General features: G+C 60.5%; 9 protein-coding genes across 9 annotated transcripts; 5 read left to right on the top strand and 4 right to left on the bottom strand.

Moving 5' to 3' along the window:
- The first annotated feature begins 308 nt into the window (after positions 1–308).
- SDRG_15745 (histone H3) lies at positions 309–1,016 on the top strand. Its single transcript, XM_008621927.1, has one exon. It carries the CDS (start codon positions 324–326, stop codon positions 732–734), a length of 411 nt encoding a protein of 136 aa, XP_008620149.1. The 5' UTR covers positions 309–323; the 3' UTR covers positions 735–1,016.
- Positions 1,017–2,300: 1,284 nt separating this feature from the next.
- SDRG_15746 (hypothetical protein) lies at positions 2,301–3,927 on the top strand. The gene has a single exon (XM_008621928.1). It carries the CDS (start codon positions 2,352–2,354, stop codon positions 3,891–3,893), a length of 1,542 nt encoding a protein of 513 aa, XP_008620150.1. The 5' UTR covers positions 2,301–2,351; the 3' UTR covers positions 3,894–3,927.
- Positions 3,928–4,147: 220 nt separating this feature from the next.
- Positions 4,148–5,402, top strand: SDRG_15747 (hypothetical protein). Its single transcript, XM_008621929.1, has 4 exons — positions 4,148–4,226; positions 4,285–4,616; positions 4,664–4,806; positions 4,854–5,402. Exons 2-4 carry the CDS (start codon positions 4,515–4,517, stop codon positions 5,338–5,340), a joined length of 732 nt encoding a protein of 243 aa, XP_008620151.1. The 5' UTR covers positions 4,148–4,226; positions 4,285–4,514; the 3' UTR covers positions 5,341–5,402.
- Positions 5,403–5,412: 10 nt separating this feature from the next.
- Positions 5,413–8,017, bottom strand: SDRG_15748 (hypothetical protein; the record flags this gene model as incomplete). Its single annotated transcript, XM_008621930.1, has 9 exons — positions 5,413–6,096; positions 6,142–6,381; positions 6,427–6,519; positions 6,567–6,695; positions 6,749–6,898; positions 6,942–6,989; positions 7,038–7,262; positions 7,309–7,726; positions 7,776–8,017. 9 exons carry the CDS (start codon positions 8,015–8,017, stop codon positions 5,413–5,415), a joined length of 2,229 nt encoding a protein of 742 aa, XP_008620152.1.
- Positions 7,956–9,248, top strand: SDRG_15749 (hypothetical protein; the record flags this gene model as incomplete). Its single annotated transcript, XM_008621931.1, has 8 exons — positions 7,956–8,148; positions 8,200–8,349; positions 8,415–8,502; positions 8,550–8,601; positions 8,648–8,699; positions 8,742–8,821; positions 8,870–8,965; positions 9,012–9,248. 8 exons carry the CDS (start codon positions 7,956–7,958, stop codon positions 9,246–9,248), a joined length of 948 nt encoding a protein of 315 aa, XP_008620153.1.
- On the bottom strand, positions 9,227–11,745 carry SDRG_15750 (hypothetical protein; the record flags this gene model as incomplete). Its single annotated transcript, XM_008621932.1, has 4 exons — positions 9,227–9,370; positions 9,424–9,645; positions 9,688–11,338; positions 11,390–11,745. 4 exons carry the CDS (start codon positions 11,743–11,745, stop codon positions 9,227–9,229), a joined length of 2,373 nt encoding a protein of 790 aa, XP_008620154.1.
- A 42-nt stretch (positions 11,746–11,787) lies between these two features.
- Positions 11,788–13,679, bottom strand: SDRG_15751 (hypothetical protein; the record flags this gene model as incomplete). The annotated part of the gene is made up of 5 exons (XM_008621933.1): positions 11,788–12,355; positions 12,402–12,500; positions 12,551–12,750; positions 12,801–13,156; positions 13,215–13,679. The coding sequence occupies 5 exons, from the start codon at positions 13,677–13,679 to the stop codon at positions 11,814–11,816; spliced, it is 1,662 nt and encodes a 553-aa protein (XP_008620155.1). The 3' UTR covers positions 11,788–11,813.
- A 1,090-nt stretch (positions 13,680–14,769) lies between these two features.
- On the top strand, positions 14,770–16,511 carry SDRG_15752 (hypothetical protein). The gene is made up of 4 exons (XM_008621934.1): positions 14,770–15,535; positions 15,591–15,735; positions 15,785–16,114; positions 16,160–16,511. The coding sequence occupies exons 1-4, from the start codon at positions 15,038–15,040 to the stop codon at positions 16,402–16,404; spliced, it is 1,218 nt and encodes a 405-aa protein (XP_008620156.1). The 5' UTR covers positions 14,770–15,037; the 3' UTR covers positions 16,405–16,511.
- On the bottom strand, positions 16,460–17,421 carry SDRG_15753 (hypothetical protein). The gene is made up of 2 exons (XM_008621935.1): positions 16,762–17,421; positions 16,460–16,715 (listed from the first exon to the last, which is right to left on the bottom strand). Exons 1-2 carry the CDS (start codon positions 17,389–17,391, stop codon positions 16,491–16,493), a joined length of 855 nt encoding a protein of 284 aa, XP_008620157.1. The 5' UTR covers positions 17,392–17,421; the 3' UTR covers positions 16,460–16,490.
- Positions 17,422–17,915: the final 494 nt, after the last annotated feature.

Consider the following 17,915-nt stretch of genomic DNA (forward strand, 5'->3'; position numbering starts at 1 on the left):
TTGTTCTTGTCGATTTACTGGAAAATTGAAAATGACGTCGTTGAAGCACAAGTACTCTCGTCGTGCAAAAGCATACACAATATACCTTGCCGTCGGGCGCGCATGCTTGTGTTTCATTGGCTGTATCAAAATACACGCTGCAGATTGGCGGAATACTTTATGTGCGCGCCACGCCTCACCCAATGACAGAGCGTGTAACAGGGTAAGGTATGTTGATTGGCGGAATGTTTTCCTGGCGCGCCATTGGACTTTGTCAAAACGACACGATGTGCGCATGGATGGCACCCAGCCCTTCATTTTCAAAAATCGATTGATCCAACAACATGGCTCGCACGAAGCAAACCGCCCGCAAGTCCACCGGTGGCAAGGCCCCGCGCAAGCAGCTCGCCACGAAGGCCGCCCGCAAGAGCGCCCCCGCCACCGGCGGCGTCAAGAAGCCCCACCGTTACCGCCCGGGTACGGTCGCCCTCCGTGAGATCCGTCGCTACCAGAAGTCGACGGAGCTCCTCATCCGCAAGCTCCCGTTCCAGCGCCTCGTCCGCGAGATCGCCCAGGACTTCAAGACGGACTTGCGCTTCCAGGGCTCGGCTGTCCTCGCCCTTCAGGAAGCCGCTGAGGCGTACCTTGTCGGCCTCTTCGAAGACACCAACTTGTGCGCGATCCACGCCAAGCGTGTCACGATCATGCCCAAGGACATCCAGCTCGCCCGCCGCATCCGTGGCGAACGCTCGTAAATTGGCGGTCCCCTAGCATCTTGCTACTGCATTCACCTGGTGTTTTTTAACACCACCCATCTCATTGAGAACTTATTTATCCTCCGGTCATGAGCGCCAAGATCCAAATACTAGATACATATCTTGATTAGAGATGGATACATCAGCGCCCATGCATGCGCTCAGCAGCCGCGCCCAGTTGCCTAGCTGCCGCCCGCGACTCATCCCTTCAATACTAGCGTCGGCGGCCTTTAGCCGATCAACAAGCTCATGAATATGATGATCGATCTCAACGCGCTCGTGCCTGCCTGACATGTTCGCATCACGTCAACGCCAGTGGTGTAGTACTGTGAGTGACTGTACCCACCTTTCGCGCCAGTGCAGAGCAGATCGAATCTCAAAAGGAAGGACGAGCTACTTGTGCATCTGGGCTGCGCACGCATCCATCTTGGTCTTCCTGATTCCTTCACGTCGCATGCGTCGGTCGTTTACCCTTGACAATACCCTTCAAGCAAGGCTTCCAGCTCTCCGTGCTTGCATTCTCAACGTCCCTCTCTTCTATCGAACGCCCACTGGTACGTAGCCGCGGACATTGCACTTCGTCATCCGGACCTCGGTCATCCCCATTCCAGCCTCCATAGCGCCAGCCATCCAATATGTGTAGTAGTATACATGACGCCGGTCAAGTCATTTGGGGCCGTGGACATGCACGAACCCAACGAAGCTCGTCGCGCGGCTGCGGCGAATCCCACGCGCCAAAGGGACCCAATTTATGGCTAACGTAAACACGAATTTCGCCATTTATACTGCCGACGAAGGCTTGTCAACGGCAGACTTGGCGTCTCCTTACCGCGTCTTTGACCGACCAGACGCCGCAAGCTCCTATACGCCGCCGCTAGTATGTACGGGCATCGGCTTGTCCATGTGGAGGTTGGATCCAAAAACGCGCGCTGGGACAAGGGAATTTTCGGGATTTTTATCCGGATACCGGATACGGTCGGAGCAAAGAAAAGGTGTGGCACGCACTGCGAGACGTGAAAAATAGATTGCCCACGTGAAGATCGTATGTTGCCACTGGATTTCTGAGGTTAATCAAGGGCCGACGACGCATCCCTGGGTTTAATGACCTCCCGCAATACTGCGGGGTCGACCCTTCGAGTATCTTTGTGTCCGCGCACACAAACAGGGGCGATTTCCGTGCGTTTCTACGGCGGCCGAAGCATCCTTGCTTGGTCTAGCGATCGTGCAGCGGCGCGGAGCTAGCTACGAGGGGCAACAATAAGGCAGCAGCGCCGTGCTACGATCCACTGTAACGAGCCCGGCATGTCTTCGAGCCCGTGACGAGCTTGGAGGATGATTACGTATGTAGTGGGAACTTACGTGCGCTCGCAGCATGCCTAATGCAATGATAAACCACCGACTATGATGTCGTCCTCTTGCACGCCTTTGATGCTCGGAAGAAGCTGGCGCGATGCACCACACGGTCTACCCCAGCGCATGTCGTTATTCAGAGGGTATCCAATGTATTTCCCACGTGAAAAATACATTTCGATGTGAAAAAGGCCATGGGTGCATTCGTTTTTCGGACTTGAGTATCCCTCGGCGTCATTTCCGAAATCCCTGCCTTCTGCCATCGTCATGAGCAGCCTCCCGCCGTCGCCGACCGCGTCGGCCCACGCCGACCTGCCCGAGGTCACGGAGGTGGCGCCGCCGTACTTGGCCAAGCACCCGAAGGGCTTTGGCGAGATGCGCTTCATGAAGGACGTCGTCGTGCGCGAGACGTACCTCTTGCCCGTGCCCCACCTCTCGACGTGGATTCCGGACGGCAACAAGTTTGCGGCCAATGAACGCAACATTGACACCCAAGACAAGCTCGAGGAGACCGACTACGCGGACCGGAAGGCCACGTACAACCGCATTATGTCCCAGGACGACGTGATTCTTGGCGACATTCGCCGCCATCCGCGCCAGCAGCCCATCTCGCGCGCGTACCTTCGCGCGGGCCCGCGTCCGACGCTCTACTTTGAGCCGAGCGAGGTCAAGGCTGCGATCGTGACCTGCGGCGGCCTCTGCCCCGGCCTCAACAACGTCATCCGCGACATCACGCTCGCGCTCTGGAATTTGTACGGCGTGCGCGAAATCTTTGGCATCCGCATGGGCTTTGTCGGCTTCCACAACTGGACGGACCTCAGCGACAAGGACGCGCCGCTCATGCTCACGCCCGACGTGGTCTCGACCATCCACCACTCGGGCGGCACGATCCTCGGCTCGAACCGCGGCGGCTTTGACAAGGAAAAGATCATTGAGTTCCTCACGACCCACGGCGTGAACCAGCTGTACGTCATTGGCGGCGACGGCACGCACCGCGCCGCCAACATCATCGCCGAAGAGTGCCAGCAGCGCAAGTTGCGCATCACGGTCGCCGGTGTCCCCAAGACGATCGATAACGACGTCGACCTTCTCGACCGCAGCTTTGGCTTCAACACGGCCGTCGAGGAAGCCCAGCGCGCGATCCGGTCCGCGGTCGTGGAAGCACGTTGCGTGCCCAACGGGATTGGCGTCGTCAAGCTCATGGGTCGCTCGGCCGGCTTTATCGCGGCCCACGCAACCCTGAGCAGCGGTGACGTCAACCTGTGTTGCATTCCCGAAGTCCCAATTGTCCTCGACGGGCCCAAGAGCTGCCTCACGCACGTCGAGCGCGTCGTCGCGGAGAAGGGGTACGCGGTCGTCGTCGTGGCCGAAGGCGCGGGTGAAGAGCTCCTCGGGACGTCTGCGGTCGTCGACGCCGGTGGCAACAAGAAGCTGCCGCCGATCGGCGAGTTTATGAAGAAGGCGTTGATTGCGCACTTTGAGACGGTCGGGCTCACGGCGACGGTCAAGTACATTGACCCGTCGTACATGATTCGGTCCGTGCCCGCGAACGCGGCCGACTCGCTCTACTGCATGCTCCTCGGCCAGAACGCGGTGCACGGCTCGATGGCTGGCTACACGGGCTTCACGGTCGGCCTCAGCGCCAACCGCACCGTCTTCTTCCCGATCACGGCCGTCACCAAGAACTCGCCGCGGTGCATGGACCCGGTCGGCCGCACGTGGGAGCGTGTGCTGTGCATGACGCGCCAGCCCAACACGGTGCCCGATGACTTTCACTGTGACCGCGCGACGTCATCCAACTTGGTGTAATCAACTAACATGCTGCTTGTCTATTCTTCCTCAACCTTGGTCCTCGAGTTGTCACCTCGCTCCCATCAATCCTGCGATAAGATCTGAGATCGTACTACGTACAATGCGACAGCAATTGTACGCTCGAACCTTGTTTCAGTATTCCAATGTACGATGAAAGCGTACGTACACGAATGTATCGTTCGCCATGTAGGATTCAAGATCGAGCGCAGCTAGTATCAACTCGATACCTAGTTGGAAGCAAAAAGGGTGGGCCTTTGTTAAGGCTGGACTGCGTGCAGTCGCAGGTGAATCGCGATCAAGAGATTTGCCCTACATAATTTCTCACTGCTGGTATGTGTCGGCCTCACGGGCTAACATTACCGGCGCCCCATCAACGACGTGCATGCAGCCCATGTCCTTGTGGTCCCCGAGAAGAGAGCATATTGGAGAGCTTGACGCTGCAATGGCTTGCTCGATCCAGTCTGCGTCATCGACCAGATCGACAGCGATCCAGTCTGCGTCATCGACCAGATCGACAGCGATCCAGGATCTGGCGCGACCAGAAAGGGCAATCTGAAATCCACCAATCACACAGTAGCTCGAGTCGGCGCGGGCCAATCACAGATTAATTGGCCGACGATGAAGTCGATTGCGATCCGCCATGAGGCCGTCAAGGTCTGCGAGGAGCGCATCGTCATCGACGTCGACGAGAGCCATCGCCTCGACATCTCGCTGCTGCTGGTAGTCGCTGCCATCGCCAGCCCAAGCCTCATCCTGCTTCTTCCTAGGACGAGCACGAGCTCGCGCCGCTCTTTTGCGGCGCTGCGTGGGCCGGTACGCTCGTGTGGGAAGCCGCCGAGCTCATCTCTAACTACGTATTAAACGAACTCGACGTGCGCAATCTGCGTGTGCTCGAGCTCGGCGCCGGCTTGTACGTCCATATCCCATTCTCCTCGCCTCAGAGTCCTCGCCAACTAGGGGCGTTCCCGGCATGGTCGCTGGCATCCTTGGCGCGCCGCACGTGGTCCTCACGGAGCAGCCCGAGCTTGTGCCGCTGCTTCGCACCAACATCCGGCGCAACTTTGCCGCTTCGTCGTCCAACGTCGAGGCCGCCGTCTTGAGCTGGGGCACGGCGGCGACGACAGCCTTTTGTGCCAAGTACGGCGCTTTCGACGTTGTCCTGTGCTGCGACTGCATTTACGAGCCGCTGTACGGGCAGTCGTGGCGGGCGCTCGCCCTCTCGATGGACGTGCTCTGCGCCTCCAACCCTGCGTGTCGCGTGCTCATGTCGGTCGAGCGTCGCCACGGCGATGGCATCGACTCGTTCCTGGCGTTTCTTCCAGACGCCACGTCGCTTGCGGCCACGCTACACCGCAGCGTGCCCAAGACAACCAAAGCGCTTTGCGACGAAGGCGACGTGCTCGAGATCTACTGCATCCAGCGACGAGCGGCGCTGAGCCAGTAGGACGCCAACGAGGTCCAACAGAGCGCTTGTGTATTCATATATCGTGTCGTGAGGACACCATAGTCGTCGCGATTACATGGGGTGGTGCCACACCTCTTCGCAGCGGTAGGCCTTGGGCGTGAGCTGGATCACGACGTGCAGCGGAATGTCGATCGTCGGGCACTCTTCCGGCGACTTGTTGGTCAAGTACGCATACAAAACGCGCAGAATGGCTTGGTGGGCGACGATCAGCACCGGGCGGTCCAGGCGCATGAGCTCCGTAATGACGGGCTCGAGGCGGTGGATCACATCTTGGTACGACTCGCCGCGCGGGTACCGGTAGTGGAGCTTGTTTTGCTTGCGCGCGAGGTACTCGTCCGGGTAGCGCTCGGCCACCTGCGGGTACGTAAGTCCGTCGCAGATACCGGCGTCAATCTCGTCGAGCTGCTTCCACTTGACGACCGTGCGGCCGCGTGCGGCGATGCGCTCGACCGTCTGGCCCGTCCGCGCCATCGTCGACGTCCAGACGCTGAGCCGCGTGTCCTCCGGGTAGTTGGCAATGATAAACTTGTCGAGCTGCTGCGCGTACATGGCGCCGTGTGGACTCAGAAGCGAGTCGCCGCCAATCTTGCCCTGCGTGTTGTACATGCTCTGGCCGTGGCGACTGAGCCAGATCGGGCGCGGACGGATCTGAAGATTCGCCATCAAAAACATGATGCGCGACTGGAGGTAGCCGTAGACTTGGTTGCAAAACATTTGACGGCCGACGTCAATGACCTAGCGAGACTGGTGTCCATCGAGAGAACATGCAAGCTGCTCTACCTTGATGAACGAGCACGCCTCCGTGTCTTCGAGCGGCTTGTAGATCGAGTGGTAGTGTCCAATGCGTTGGTTGTAGTCGACGATGACTTCTTCGAGCGTGTTCTTTTCGTAGTCCTTCGAGTTGAGTTTGATCTCGTTGATGGAGATCGCAATCAGATCTGGATCGTCGCAGATCGACTCGATAAACAGCATCTCGCAGCGCGACCGGCGCGCGACTTCTTCGCGAATGTAGTGGCGGCGCTAGATGTCGATCAGACCCGAATGTGCACAGTACCAGATTCCAACCTCGAGCGTCGCGTTCGTCGCGTCAAACACCACACACGTGCACGCATCGCTCGTGAGCGCATCGAGCGCGTCGCTGAGGCACTTTTTCGAAATCTAGGCGTACGAATCAGATATCTGGTACGCACCAGATGTGGTCGTACCTCGGCGCGTTTTTGGTAGTCGGCCGTGTTTTCCGGGTTCCAAAAGTCGTGCTTGATGCCAGCACCCACGTACTCGCGGCGGTACTCGCTCGTGTTGTACACTTGCGTCGTGTGGCCCATCCACGTCAACTACCAGATTTTAGAGATCTGGTTCGCTGTACCAGATGCAATCTTCAACGTACGTGGCGCGCCAGAATGTGGCCAATGAACGTCTTGCCGCGGCCCGGAAGACCGACCAAGACGATCATGAGCTTGCCGTTGCGCTGCGGGCGCCGGTCCATCGCCCCGACCGTCACGCTCGGCGCCGCAATGAATGAGCGATGGCCGCCCATCTGCAAGTGCTCACTGAGCGACGGAGGTCCATGCATTCCCTACCTTTTCGCGCTCTTGGTGCTCTTGCGTCACGAGATCGCCGCCAAAATGCTATCGCGTCCAGCATGATGCATGATGAGCAAAGGTGAGAGGGTGTACCTGGGTACGGGCGGCGAGGAGGACGCTGTTGGTGCTGTACTCGCGGACGACCGCTTGGGGCAGCTTGGGCGCGGCAAAGAGCTTCTTCGGGTCAATGATCTCGGCTTCGTCGAGCTTCGGGAGCGACTCGGCGCTCTTGGAGCGCGTGATCGAGCCGGACCGCGCCGCGCGCGACGTCTCGTCCGTGACGTTGAGGCCATACTCCGAGTCGTCGGTGGTCGATGCCTATGAGCATGCTATCGAGCGACCGTCATAGTAGGGGCTATCGTACCTTGCGCGCAAGCGGCGGCGTGGCGCCAACGACCATCTTCTTCTTGGTCAAGAGCAGCGGCGACGCGACGAGCTTGGGCGAGAGCGGGCGGAGGCCGGGCGACGACGAGTTGGACGAGCTCGGGTGTAGGCGCACGGCCTTGGACGCGACGGACGCGACCGGGTTCATCGTCGGGAGGCTGCTCTCGTCGTCGGAGCGGATCATGGTCTCGAGCGGCGCCTGGATCTCGTCTTTCGCGACAATCATGATAAAGTTGTTGAGGTTCCCAAACTCGTCCGGGGCAAACGCCGACTCGGGGTTGTACTTCCACGAGACGTCGTCGACAAAGTACTTGAACGTGTGGAGGCCCACGGGCAGCTCGAGCACGACCGAGAACGTCCCGTCCTCGCCCTTCTCCATGTCCATCTTGTCGCCCCAGCTACGCAGCCCATGATCAGCAGCATCCTCTACCTCGTAGCAGCATGTACTTGTTGAAGGAGCCCGCGAGCTGGACGCTGGTGCAGGGCTGCGGCCAGCGGAAGAGGGCGCGGTACTGCGTTTCCATGGGGCGTCTACTGGCGATGCTCTTTTGAATCCGCTTCTGAGCTTTTTTCTGCGCGACAAACAGCCGCTCCGGGCTTTTCCCGGACTTGGCAAGATACGATTTGATGGGACCCTTCCGCCCGACCGTCGTCGTCGTCTTGGCGCTGCTTGAAGTACTCGGACTCATGCTGGGAGTCGGTGGGACGATGCGCGTCGAGATGGGGCCGCGCTATGGGCTCGATGTGGCAAATGCCAAAGTGCCCATGGCCGATGAGGCTCGGCGCCACATCCTCGCCGGCGTCCAGCAAGACAAAGCCGGTAATAGCAACAAGATACACCGCCCATCCCCGCGTCTTCTTCGCATGGTAGATTCGCTCTACCTCTGGGGGCTCATGCACTACTACGGCCATGGCGTGCCAGTGGACATGCACACGGCCTTGCGCTACATGCGCCTCGCCGCACGCAAGCACCATCTCGATGCGACCTTTACGCTTGGCATGCTCCATTACGACGGCCTCGGTACGCACCCAATACAGAGGATTGCAGCCGGAAGGCGATCGACGATGCGACACACGACTGCGTAGTGGTACCGCAAGACGACGCACTGGCGTACGCCTATCTCCAGCCCGCAGCGACCGCCGGCCACGCCGACGCGCAGTGGCTGCTCGGCACGTACGCCGCATCTCGCTTCCTCTGTTGTACCTTACACCGCCATGTAGGCTCCTCAACCACGGACGCGGCGTCCCCATCGACATGGCCCGCGCGGCCGAGGTCCTCTCTCACGAAGAAGAAGAATTCCGTGCTCAGACCCGCTTAGCTGTTTGCGGCGTCGACGCAACATGGCAATCCCCGCGGTGCTTTTCATCTGGGTACTCGCCTCTTCTGGCTACGTCAACATGATCGGTAGCCAGGGACCATGCACGAGTACGGCCGGTCGCTGCCGCGCAACTGGACCAAAGCAGCTTTGCTCTACACGACCGCCGCCGCCCACGTACGCACAGCGCGTACTTCCTTGCACGCATGGCAGGACAACGGTTAGGACGTGCCCGAGGCGCTCTACTATCTCGGGCTCCTGCACGCCTACGGGCGCGGTGTCGCGCTCGACCACGACCGCGCGTTCGAGCTGTTTGAAAAGGTATCTTGTTGCCGGCAGCACTGAATCTAGCTTATCTTGGGTGCAGGCCTCGCGCCTTGGCTACGCCCCCGCGACCTACTACCTTGGCGTATGGCACGTCTCGGGCCCGCGCCAGATCGACTACGAAGCGGGGCTCGTGTACTTTGAAGCCGCCGCGCTGGCCAACGACGTTAGCATCTCGACCAAAGCGCTGACCGCCGCGTCCGAGCTCAAGACGCTCTTGGCGTCCGTCGCGCAGCGCCAGAAGGAATCGTATGCGCACTATGTCCTTGAGGCCACGTAGGCGTGCATCTCGGCCATCTCTCGAAAAAGTGCATCGGTCGCGGGGAGGTGGAGCGCCAGCGACCTCTTGGCCCGACCGAGGTACACGCGGCAGGACGGCCAGCGCTCGGCGTTGAAGAGCAGCTAGTTGCACGGAGAGAGATGAACGACAGATTCAACTCAGATGCGAAATGTACCTGTGCCGCCTTCAAGTACTCGTGCCCGAGCTCTGCGTCGAGAGGGTCGTAGTGCGCCTCGAGCAACGCAATCGCTTGCACGCACGCGTCCGACGCGGCAGCAAAGTCGCCCTGCACCGCCCACAGCTGCGCGCGCAGGTCCAAAGCCTCGGCGATCGCGAGGTGGTTGGGCGGCAGTGCCGTGACGCGGCTGGCGACAAGTGCATCGACTGCGGTGTGCAGCTACGCCAAGGATGAGGCAACGTGGTGCATGACACGACCTACCGCCGCCGTGTCATCGCCACGCGCAAGCCTCTCATGAATCGCATCGGCCGCGCGCTTGGTCGCTGCGAGGAAGCGACCGATTCCTTCATCTCTCTCGGTTGAGACCGGTGCTTGGCAGGCAGCACAGGCACAATCGAACCCGTACTGTTCTTGGAGCATTCGCTGCCGCTCCGCCGTGGGCATCTTGGCGCGGTGTGGGCCGTACGAGATGGCGATGCCGTCGCCTTGGGCCACGGCCCGCGTTGTCACGAGTCGAAGCGTGCGCCCATCAAAGTGCACGCTCGCATTCGGGGCGCACGAGTGGTTGCACATGGCCATGGCGGGAAAGAGCCCGGTGCCGAGCCGGGCCTGGCCCACCACGTCGACGCCACCCTGCGCAATGGCAGATGCCGTTGTCGTGATCGCGACTTGGTTGATCGAGACGCGACTCGCGGCGGCAAGAAGGCGACGCGCCATCTCTTCGGTTGTCGACGCACTGACTTGGTTTCGACTTGACGCGAGGGCGGCCGCGTAGAGGACGCGCGCCACGAGCGTGGATGGCGCGACCATCTCGACATCGTCGTGGAGCGTCAACAGCTCGTCATGCCGGTGGCCCATGAAGCGGAACTCGTTCGGCGTAACCCTTGTCCACGTGTCGGTCTCGGACTGGAGCGCGCTAAGAAGCACGCGGCTGGTCGAGCGCACTCTCACATGCTGCTCGGGCGCGACCCGAGAGACGACGCCTTGGAGCCATGTCGACGGTACTTGCAAGCACGCCTCGTCGCAGTAGAGATGGACGAGACACTCGGTCGCCAAGTGCGACACAAAGGCGTAGCCGGCCACGCGTCCACTGTTGCACAATGCGAAAGCAGAGCCGTCGACCGTCCACGTCGGTAGTGCTATGACGAGATCCGGGACCGTGCGGGCGATATCTCCTGGAAGCGGCGCGCAATGGAGCAGCCGCTTGAGCTCGTAGACATCGTCGCGACGCCACGGCCGCACATCATCACTGATGCTAACGGCGGACTCGACGCGAAACTGCATGGCGACGCGCAGCAGCAGCCGCGACGGACAGTCCAGGTGCATCGAGCAAAGCGCGTCGTGCCAGGTGGTCGCAGCCGCGCGACAGACGTCGCTGCAGTAGACAGCGCACGCGCACGCATCGCACGGCACGAGGTTCGCGCAGACTGCAAAGCATCTCTCACAGCGCGTTACGGGGTCGAGGCCCGCCGACGCGACAGGGTCTTCGACGAGCACGACTGTGCCCGCTGGGATCGGTTGCGTGGCCTCGAGGTACCGGCCGGCGAGCTCGGATGTGGCGACGCGGACGTGTTTGTGGTAGGCTGGGTGCGAATAGATGGTCTCGGCGAGGGGCGGCGGCAAGACAACAACCGCGGCCTTGAAGGGATCGACGGCTCGCGGCGTCTCGACGAGCGCCTTGGCCATGGCGAGATCGTCTCGCGCGATGTTCAATGGCTCAACCTCGGGACGGAGGCTGGCGCAGAGCGTGGCGGCGAGAGTGGAATCGGTTGCGACGCACGCCTCGAGGACCTTGGCGCGACGGAACCACGCTTTTGGGTACGGCGGATAGCTCGTGATCGCGCGCGTCGCATCGGCAAACGCGTGTTCGAGCGCTCCGAGTGCGTGCCATGCGGCGCATCGGTTGGTAAACCTATCGGATGCTACGGTCAATCGCGGCCAAGCGTCGAGGTAGACTACGTACAGAATGCTCTGGAGCTGCGCCGTCGGCTCGTCGTCGATCGTCAGTAGCCGCAAGCCCTCCGAGAACGCTGCAATGGCCTCCTTGAAGTGTTTGGCTTTAAAGGCAGCATTGCCGCGGTCCTTGAGCGCATCCGGCGTCGTACTAGTCTTGCTTGGCGGCGTGCTGCGGACGACGTTGCGCAGCGTGGCCTCAGCGCTGGGCGTGGCCGTGATCGCGACCACGTCGTGGAGAAGCGCTGCCATGAGCAGCCTTCGGTCCTCTGTGCGTTCCATCTTCTGGATCGCATCGACCTCGAACGCCGGCGGAAGAAGCGCCCGCACGGCGTCCGTCAAGCGCTCGCTGCTGCTCGGTGCCATCGCGATCCACGAGATGGCGGAAACCAGGACAAGTCCGAAAAGCCCAAAATAATATAATTCCACGGCGCTCAATATTTATTATAATTTTGATATCTTGGCGGCGGCGGGCGCGGAATCTCGCCGTAGCCGGCCGGTGGAAGGTCGTGGTAGCCGAGCGGGGCGGCCGTGGGATGGTCATGGTACACGTACGGATTGCCGCCGCTGGCGCCGTACCCGCGCGCCGGACGAGGCTGGACGAGCATCTCGTTCATGGACGTAATGAGGTACGTCTGGTGCGCGATCGACTCGTGCATCTCGTCGATGCGCAGCGCCATCTCTTCCTTCGTCAGCGACGACCACGAGCTGCTAGTCGTTGCGATCGATTGACTTTCGAGGCTTCCGCGCCGCGCTGGTCGGCCGCCTTGTCGGGCGCTTGCGCGGGCATCAGCCGCGCTCACTTTGCGTGGCAGCGCTTCGTCCTTCACCGACGACGTCCACGTCGTGGCCGAGCTCGCCACGCTGCCCTTCCGCGCCACCGAGCCCATAGACGAGGAGCTGTACGTATCGTCGTGCGAGCTGCACGTCGAGCCAACCACCGAGTTGACGACGGACCCGGACCGGCTCACTTGGCCTACCGCCGGCATGAGCACACGTTGCGACAGCAGAGCGATATGTACCTTCGTGGTACGACGCGTGCATCGGGTCGTCAATGTAGATGACCGAGCCGTTGCTGCTGTGCACGGACGCGACGTCGTCCGTGTTGTAGTCGCTCCGCACTATGCAGTAGGAAGGTCAGTTCGATCCCACTGCTGTCATATCGGCTCACAGCGCAAGGTCTTGGCTTCGACAAAGCACTGCTTGCAAAACTTTTCTTGGACCATGAGCTTGTCCGAGAGCTTCCGCGACGGTCGGTCGACGCAGTAGAGCTTGACCGTGCACGCGCTGCACATGGCGTGGCCGCAGCGCTGGCAGTGGCCATGGCGCCGAAGGAGGCTGCTGCTCTTCGTGCAGACCGAGCACATTTTGCTACGCCGTCCACGATTACTTCTGTGCTTCCGGCGAGGATACCAACGTACGTGTTCTTTGAGAGCGTTGGCGCAAAGCTTCCGGTCGTCAAGAGCAGCGCTTGGTACGCAAACGCTTCGCGCGTCACAGAGAGAAAGTCCTTGGTGAGGCTCCGCGGGAGGTACACGCCCATGTCTTTCCAGAGCACCATCGTCGACGCCTGTTGCTTCTTGGCCTTGGGCGCAAACCGAATGACTGCGCGGACCGTCACAGCGACGCTGCCGTCGTCCGCTGTGCGGTAAAGCTTGACGGTCGCCAGCGACTCCTTGCTCGAGGACGCGCCCTTGGGCTTGGTCGGGTCGGTCATTGGCTCGGAGATGACAAAGTACGTTTCCCGGCCATGCCGGTCCCGGCGTGTCCCTGCGTACTACGCACCAATGAGCTTACATGAGTTACTGCGCTTCCTGCGACGGATCAAGTATCACTTCGACAAAGACAAAGTCGTGCTGGGTCGTGTCGAGGTCGCCGACCACCGGGCTAATCGCGAGCTTGAGCACTTTGACGCCGAGAAAATGGCCCGCGTCGGTAGGCGACCGGCGCTGCGAGACGTTGAGGACGGCGGCGTCGACGAGCGCGCCTTCGTAGAGTACCGCGCAGTTGGACCGATAGGCCGGTGTTCGCTCGTTGTAGATGGCCGCGCGAAGCGCATCGAGGTTCGTGTGGAGGCGGCCCGTGCACACATACGTCGCCTTGGCCGCGCTGCTACTGGTTTGCGCAAAGATGCGCCATCCGTTCTTGTCGAGCGGCCGCGCCCACGAGCTGTCGAGCACGATTGTCGGTTCATGCCACGCGATATGATCCGAGAGCGCTTGCTGCAGGACGGAATCGAGATTGGCCATGTGCTTGGCGTACGCCTCGGGCGAGAAGGCCATGCGCGGGTACGTCGCCATCGTATTATCTCGATCGGCCGAATCCCAGAATGGACTGTCGCACGTGCCAAAGTGGATCTGGGCATCCCACTCGCTCCTGCGCGACCAGGTGCCAGTGCCACGTGGGCCGAGCACTGGTACTATAAGGTCGTATTGCAGCTGCATCCAACGCAAGGCGTTGGGTACCGAGGCACCACCGTGCAGCGTGCAGGGTGATGGGCCATGACGCACGCATCCGACGGCGACCTTGGATCCGACGGCGCACCGACTCGTTGGCCAAGCAACCGAATGGTTGCGGTTCAGCTGTGGCGCGGATCTCAGATTCGGCGTCTGTGCGTGCGCTTCTTTCGAAAACGAACCGTCCAGTTGAACCGTCCCGCGCTGCGGTGCACGGTGAACTCGAAGAAACTCAGCTCGCGTCAACCCCAATGTCTCCCGTCCTTACACGCCCGTGGAGCTCCCATCGGGCCGTCACCCAATGCCCGATTCCGCGCAAACACACAAGTGCGCCTTCACGGCCGGTGCTAGCTTGGCGCGCCGACCACATCGTACGTGGCTACCACGTCGACACGAACGCGTCCCAGTGAGAACTCGGGATGTCTTTGTCTTTCACGGGGACGGTAGCGGAGCTATCATAGACGGGGCGAGCAATCGCGTCGACCTCCGCAGCGGGATACTACCACGGTGTCGAACCAGGCTACGACGCTGTCTGTCACGCGCTTGGCGCGCGATTGCTTCTCATCCCACGGTGCGTCAAGACAAGTGTGGTGTGCCACGGTTCCGCACGATTCCGCAAGACTCTGTACGACGAGTACTAGAGTGTAGTTGCCATTGTACCATTGGCTGCATACCCATCAAGCCGACAACAATGCATATGGATATGTGGTCCGGTGGGTTTGCGTGCAGGAGCGAACGACCTGCTCGCCCTGTCTGCTGCCTGCAACCGCCGAAAGAGACGTTCAAGCCGACAACAAGTTAGCACTGATCGCAGCACAAGCGTGCGTGGTTTCCGCAATGGTGTACGTCTGCATCTGTGTCGGTGACGCTGCGTCAAGTGGTTGCTCAAGCAATTGACCGCAGAAAGCCTGTGCTACGCCGGCGCCACGACCGAAAAAGACACGGGATGGGCCTGGCATATCAGTAGCCACCGCCGTGAATCAGGAGCAAGGCCGAGCACCACCGACGGTGCTATCGCAGGTCCTCTCCCTGCATGGACTCCTCGGGTTTGAGTCTTCGTGTGTGACCGAGCGAGGCAAAGACAGGCGGACGATTGCAAAGATACACAGCACTTATCCGGATATACCATTCTTATCCGGCTAAACCTGGATTATCCGGATGCATCCGCGCAGGCTTGGTCGTTGACACAACCGTGACGAAGGATGGCGTCGGCCGCGGAGGACGTAGGCCGCGGCGTCGTGGCGACGCTCAGTGCGGTGGCCTTGCTCGGCTTTGGCGAAGCGTGCGTACTCTGCAAGAAGCCCGTGCCATTGCGCTATGCGCTGCGCTTTGCAACGCACAACGTGCTGCATAGCTTTGTGTGGCGAACAGTCGAGTCGCCGCTGCTGTGCCACGCCGCGCGCCTGCCCTCGGTCGCCTTGAACGACACGAGCTTGCTCTCCGAAAGCCTCCGTGCTATGCGGTATCTCATTGCAAGCTACGGCCTTTTGCACCAGCTCTTGCGACTGCAGACGCCCGCTATGCCACGCCGTGAGGCGACCCGCGCGCCATTCGACCGCGTCGTGCGGCTGAGCCCCGATGCGTCGCGACTCTCAAGCGCCTTTTTACAGCCAGACGATGCAAGCAGCAGTACGACGAGGGTGCTGCCGATTGCATGGAACGCGGTGTCCCGTGAAGACGTCCATATCCAAATGCACGAGGTGCCTCTTGTCAACGCATCGAACCCGATCTCATGCGTGGCGCCTCTCTACGTAGTGGTGTCTGCAGCACGAAGCCCCGCTTCGCGACGATCTCTTGTTGCTAGAAGTCGACCTTTCGGCGCCCTTTGCGGACTCTGCGCAGGCTGACATGGCCGTGCACGCCATGCGCGGCCTCGTGCGCCCCTTCCGCGGTCCCGACGGTATTCCCAGATCGCACACCAGTACATATCCGATCTTATCGTGGAATAGCGCTCGCGCGGCACTTGGATGCGACTGTTGTCGCGCTCGCATCGCCGTGGGCGATCCCGCCTCTGCTGGGGCACCCGTCGTGCGACGTGGTTGTCAACACGTCGTCGGTGGTGGCGCACACCGTAGCGGGCTTTGTCGGCCGCGCGCAAGCCACGCCGACAAGCAATGTCTACGTGTATGCTGATGGCGCCGCGCTCACGCAAGGGCTGCTGCAAGAAGACATTGTTGCAACTGCCGTCGTATCGAGCGAGGTAGTCGAGACGGCCGGCGTCTTCATTGTCGCACTCGAGCACGGGGATGCAGCGTGCGTCGAGCGCCTCGTGGCACAAGGTACTGTCAATCGCGACGCTGCCCAAGCGGAGACACGTGGTGTAGGCGTGGCACCGACCCAGATTATTTGGGTGCAGCAGCAACCGGAACGCGTCACGTCGGCGGCATGGGTCGTCCACGTTCCAGCGCTGTTGAACGAGGAGCTCGCTGTGATCCGCGCCCAGCTGCGCTGCGGTATGCCCACGGCGCTCGTCCAAGACAACGTGCGCGACAAGTACGGTCCGCTCAACGCGCTGCAGGGGGACACACCGTTCCGACGGGACCGACACTCGGTCGTTCGTGTAGTGTAGTCGTGATAACTCGATTGCGGCAGTAGAGACGACGTGCGATGGTGGTCGATGGTCGTCGTATCGAAAAACAAGAAGAGAGTTTCTTATTAAGTCATGCTCGGTCGGTACTTTTTGGCTTCGACTTGGCTGTGAGCGCTGTAGCTCGTGCCACCGGCCTGGAGATGTACAATGTCTTTGGTTCGGAGCTTGAGGCCCGTGATGGGGCATGTCATCGATGGCGTCACCATCTCTTTGAGGCACGACTCCATGATCACTTGGCCCGACGGTCGAAGGAGCACGGCCATTTGATGCGTGATCGCCTTGTTGCTGACCTACATAGCCGGTGAGAGTCGCGAGATGGCGTCGCAAGGGTCGTACGGCACAGAGAACGACGCTTTCGCCCTTGGTTTCGTTCTCGGAGCGCTTGAGCTGCACGGGCATGAGGTGCTTGAGCTTCAGCGGCTTGTTGCTCATCGGGTCCCGCGTGAGCTCGTCGGGTTTGTCCATCGTCACTTCGGCCGTTGGCGTGAAGCCCGGCACCCAGAACGACGTGCGCTTGAGCTCATGGCTCTTTTCTTCGAGTGTCTCGAGGTCGACTTTCGACATGATCTGCAACGCAGCGCGCTCTGCAGCGCTCTTCTTGAAGGGCACGGCGGTCGTGCCGCTCATTTTAGCTTCGAGCTGCGTGCGCTCGGCCTCGTGCTTGGTCGCCTCGTCTTTCGCCGCGCGACCTTCTTCCTGCGCCTTGAAGGCCTCCACGTTGAGCTTGATCTGTTTCTTTTGTGCCAGAAGGTTGGCGTAAATGCAGCCCTTGCAGAAGAGGAAGCCGCAAGGACTCGCGAGCGGCTCCATCTTGTCCAGGATCGGCTTGAGGCAGAGGCAGCAGCTGCCGAACGCGAGCTGCGCGTCCTTCCCGAAGCGGCGCTTGAGCGTGCCATGGCCCGCGGCCTGCTTCTCGCGGTACGTAAAGTGGTGCGTTGCCGTCGAGTTCTTGGAGTGGCGGCTCATCCTGTGGTCGCTGCAATATGGAAAACTCTCTGTCGCACACCATTTAATACATATGACATGATTGGGGCAAAGTCGATATGCCTTTAATAGTGTTATGTGTTTTAAACACATACCTGATGACAGTATTTCCCCAACGCACGAAACAGTGTTGCTGTGGAAGTGAGTCTATTTATGTGAAACCGCTACACCAGTCCAACCAAGTGTGGAAATAACGCATGCGTTTAAACAAACTACCCACCCCGACGACATGCGGCTTGTACATCAGTCCTCTAGAAGGCAAGCCAGCTTGTTCGCAAGGAACAGGACAGATGAAAACACTGCAAATAATAGTTGCGCTTACGTCATTTTTGGCCAAGCCAAACTGCACATTTCTATCTCTCTCACAACACATATACTGCGGGGTGTGAGGAGCGCGTGGGTGGTTTTGCACGGTGGCAAATCCCCAATCCACAGTGGCAAATCGCGTAGGACACTATGCGACATCGCTCGACGCGCGTCCATGGGACCACTGCGCAATTGCACGA

The sequence above is a fragment of the Saprolegnia diclina genome, assembly GCF_000281045.1.
Source record: "Saprolegnia diclina VS20 unplaced genomic scaffold supercont1.101, whole genome shotgun sequence".
NCBI classification, from domain to species: Eukaryota; Oomycota; class Saprolegniomycetes; order Saprolegniales; family Saprolegniaceae; genus Saprolegnia; species Saprolegnia diclina.

What these genes read in the sequence shown, in the direction of transcription:
- SDRG_15745 (XM_008621927.1), top strand. Translation starts at nt 324, where the DNA reads ATGGCTCGCACGAAGCAAACCGCCCGCAAGTCCACCGGTGGCAAGGCC.
- SDRG_15746 (XM_008621928.1), top strand. Translation starts at nt 2,352, where the DNA reads ATGAGCAGCCTCCCGCCGTCGCCGACCGCGTCGGCCCACGCCGACCTG.
- SDRG_15747 (XM_008621929.1), top strand. Translation starts at nt 4,515, where the DNA reads ATGAAGTCGATTGCGATCCGCCATGAGGCCGTCAAGGTCTGCGAGGAG. An exon ending in TCGACATCTCGCTGCTGCTG is followed by an intron (nt 4,617 to 4,663) that starts GTAGTCGCTGCC and finishes GCTTCTTCCTAG; the next exon opens with GACGAGCACGAGCTCGCGCC. An exon ending in CTCGAGCTCGGCGCCGGCTT is followed by an intron (nt 4,807 to 4,853) that starts GTACGTCCATAT and finishes CTCGCCAACTAG; the next exon opens with GGGCGTTCCCGGCATGGTCG.
- SDRG_15752 (XM_008621934.1), top strand. Translation starts at nt 15,038, where the DNA reads ATGGCGTCGGCCGCGGAGGACGTAGGCCGCGGCGTCGTGGCGACGCTC. An exon ending in CCCCTTCCGCGGTCCCGACG is followed by an intron (nt 15,736 to 15,784) that starts GTATTCCCAGAT and finishes ATCGTGGAATAG; the next exon opens with CGCTCGCGCGGCACTTGGAT. An exon ending in CGAGCGCCTCGTGGCACAAG is followed by an intron (nt 16,115 to 16,159) that starts GTACTGTCAATC and finishes CACGTGGTGTAG; the next exon opens with GCGTGGCACCGACCCAGATT.
- SDRG_15753 (XM_008621935.1), bottom strand. Translation starts at nt 17,391, where the DNA reads ATGAGCCGCCACTCCAAGAACTCGACGGCAACGCACCACTTTACGTAC. An exon ending in AAAGCGTCGTTCTCTGTGCC is followed by an intron (nt 16,716 to 16,761) that starts GTACGACCCTTG and finishes CCGGCTATGTAG; the next exon opens with GTCAGCAACAAGGCGATCAC.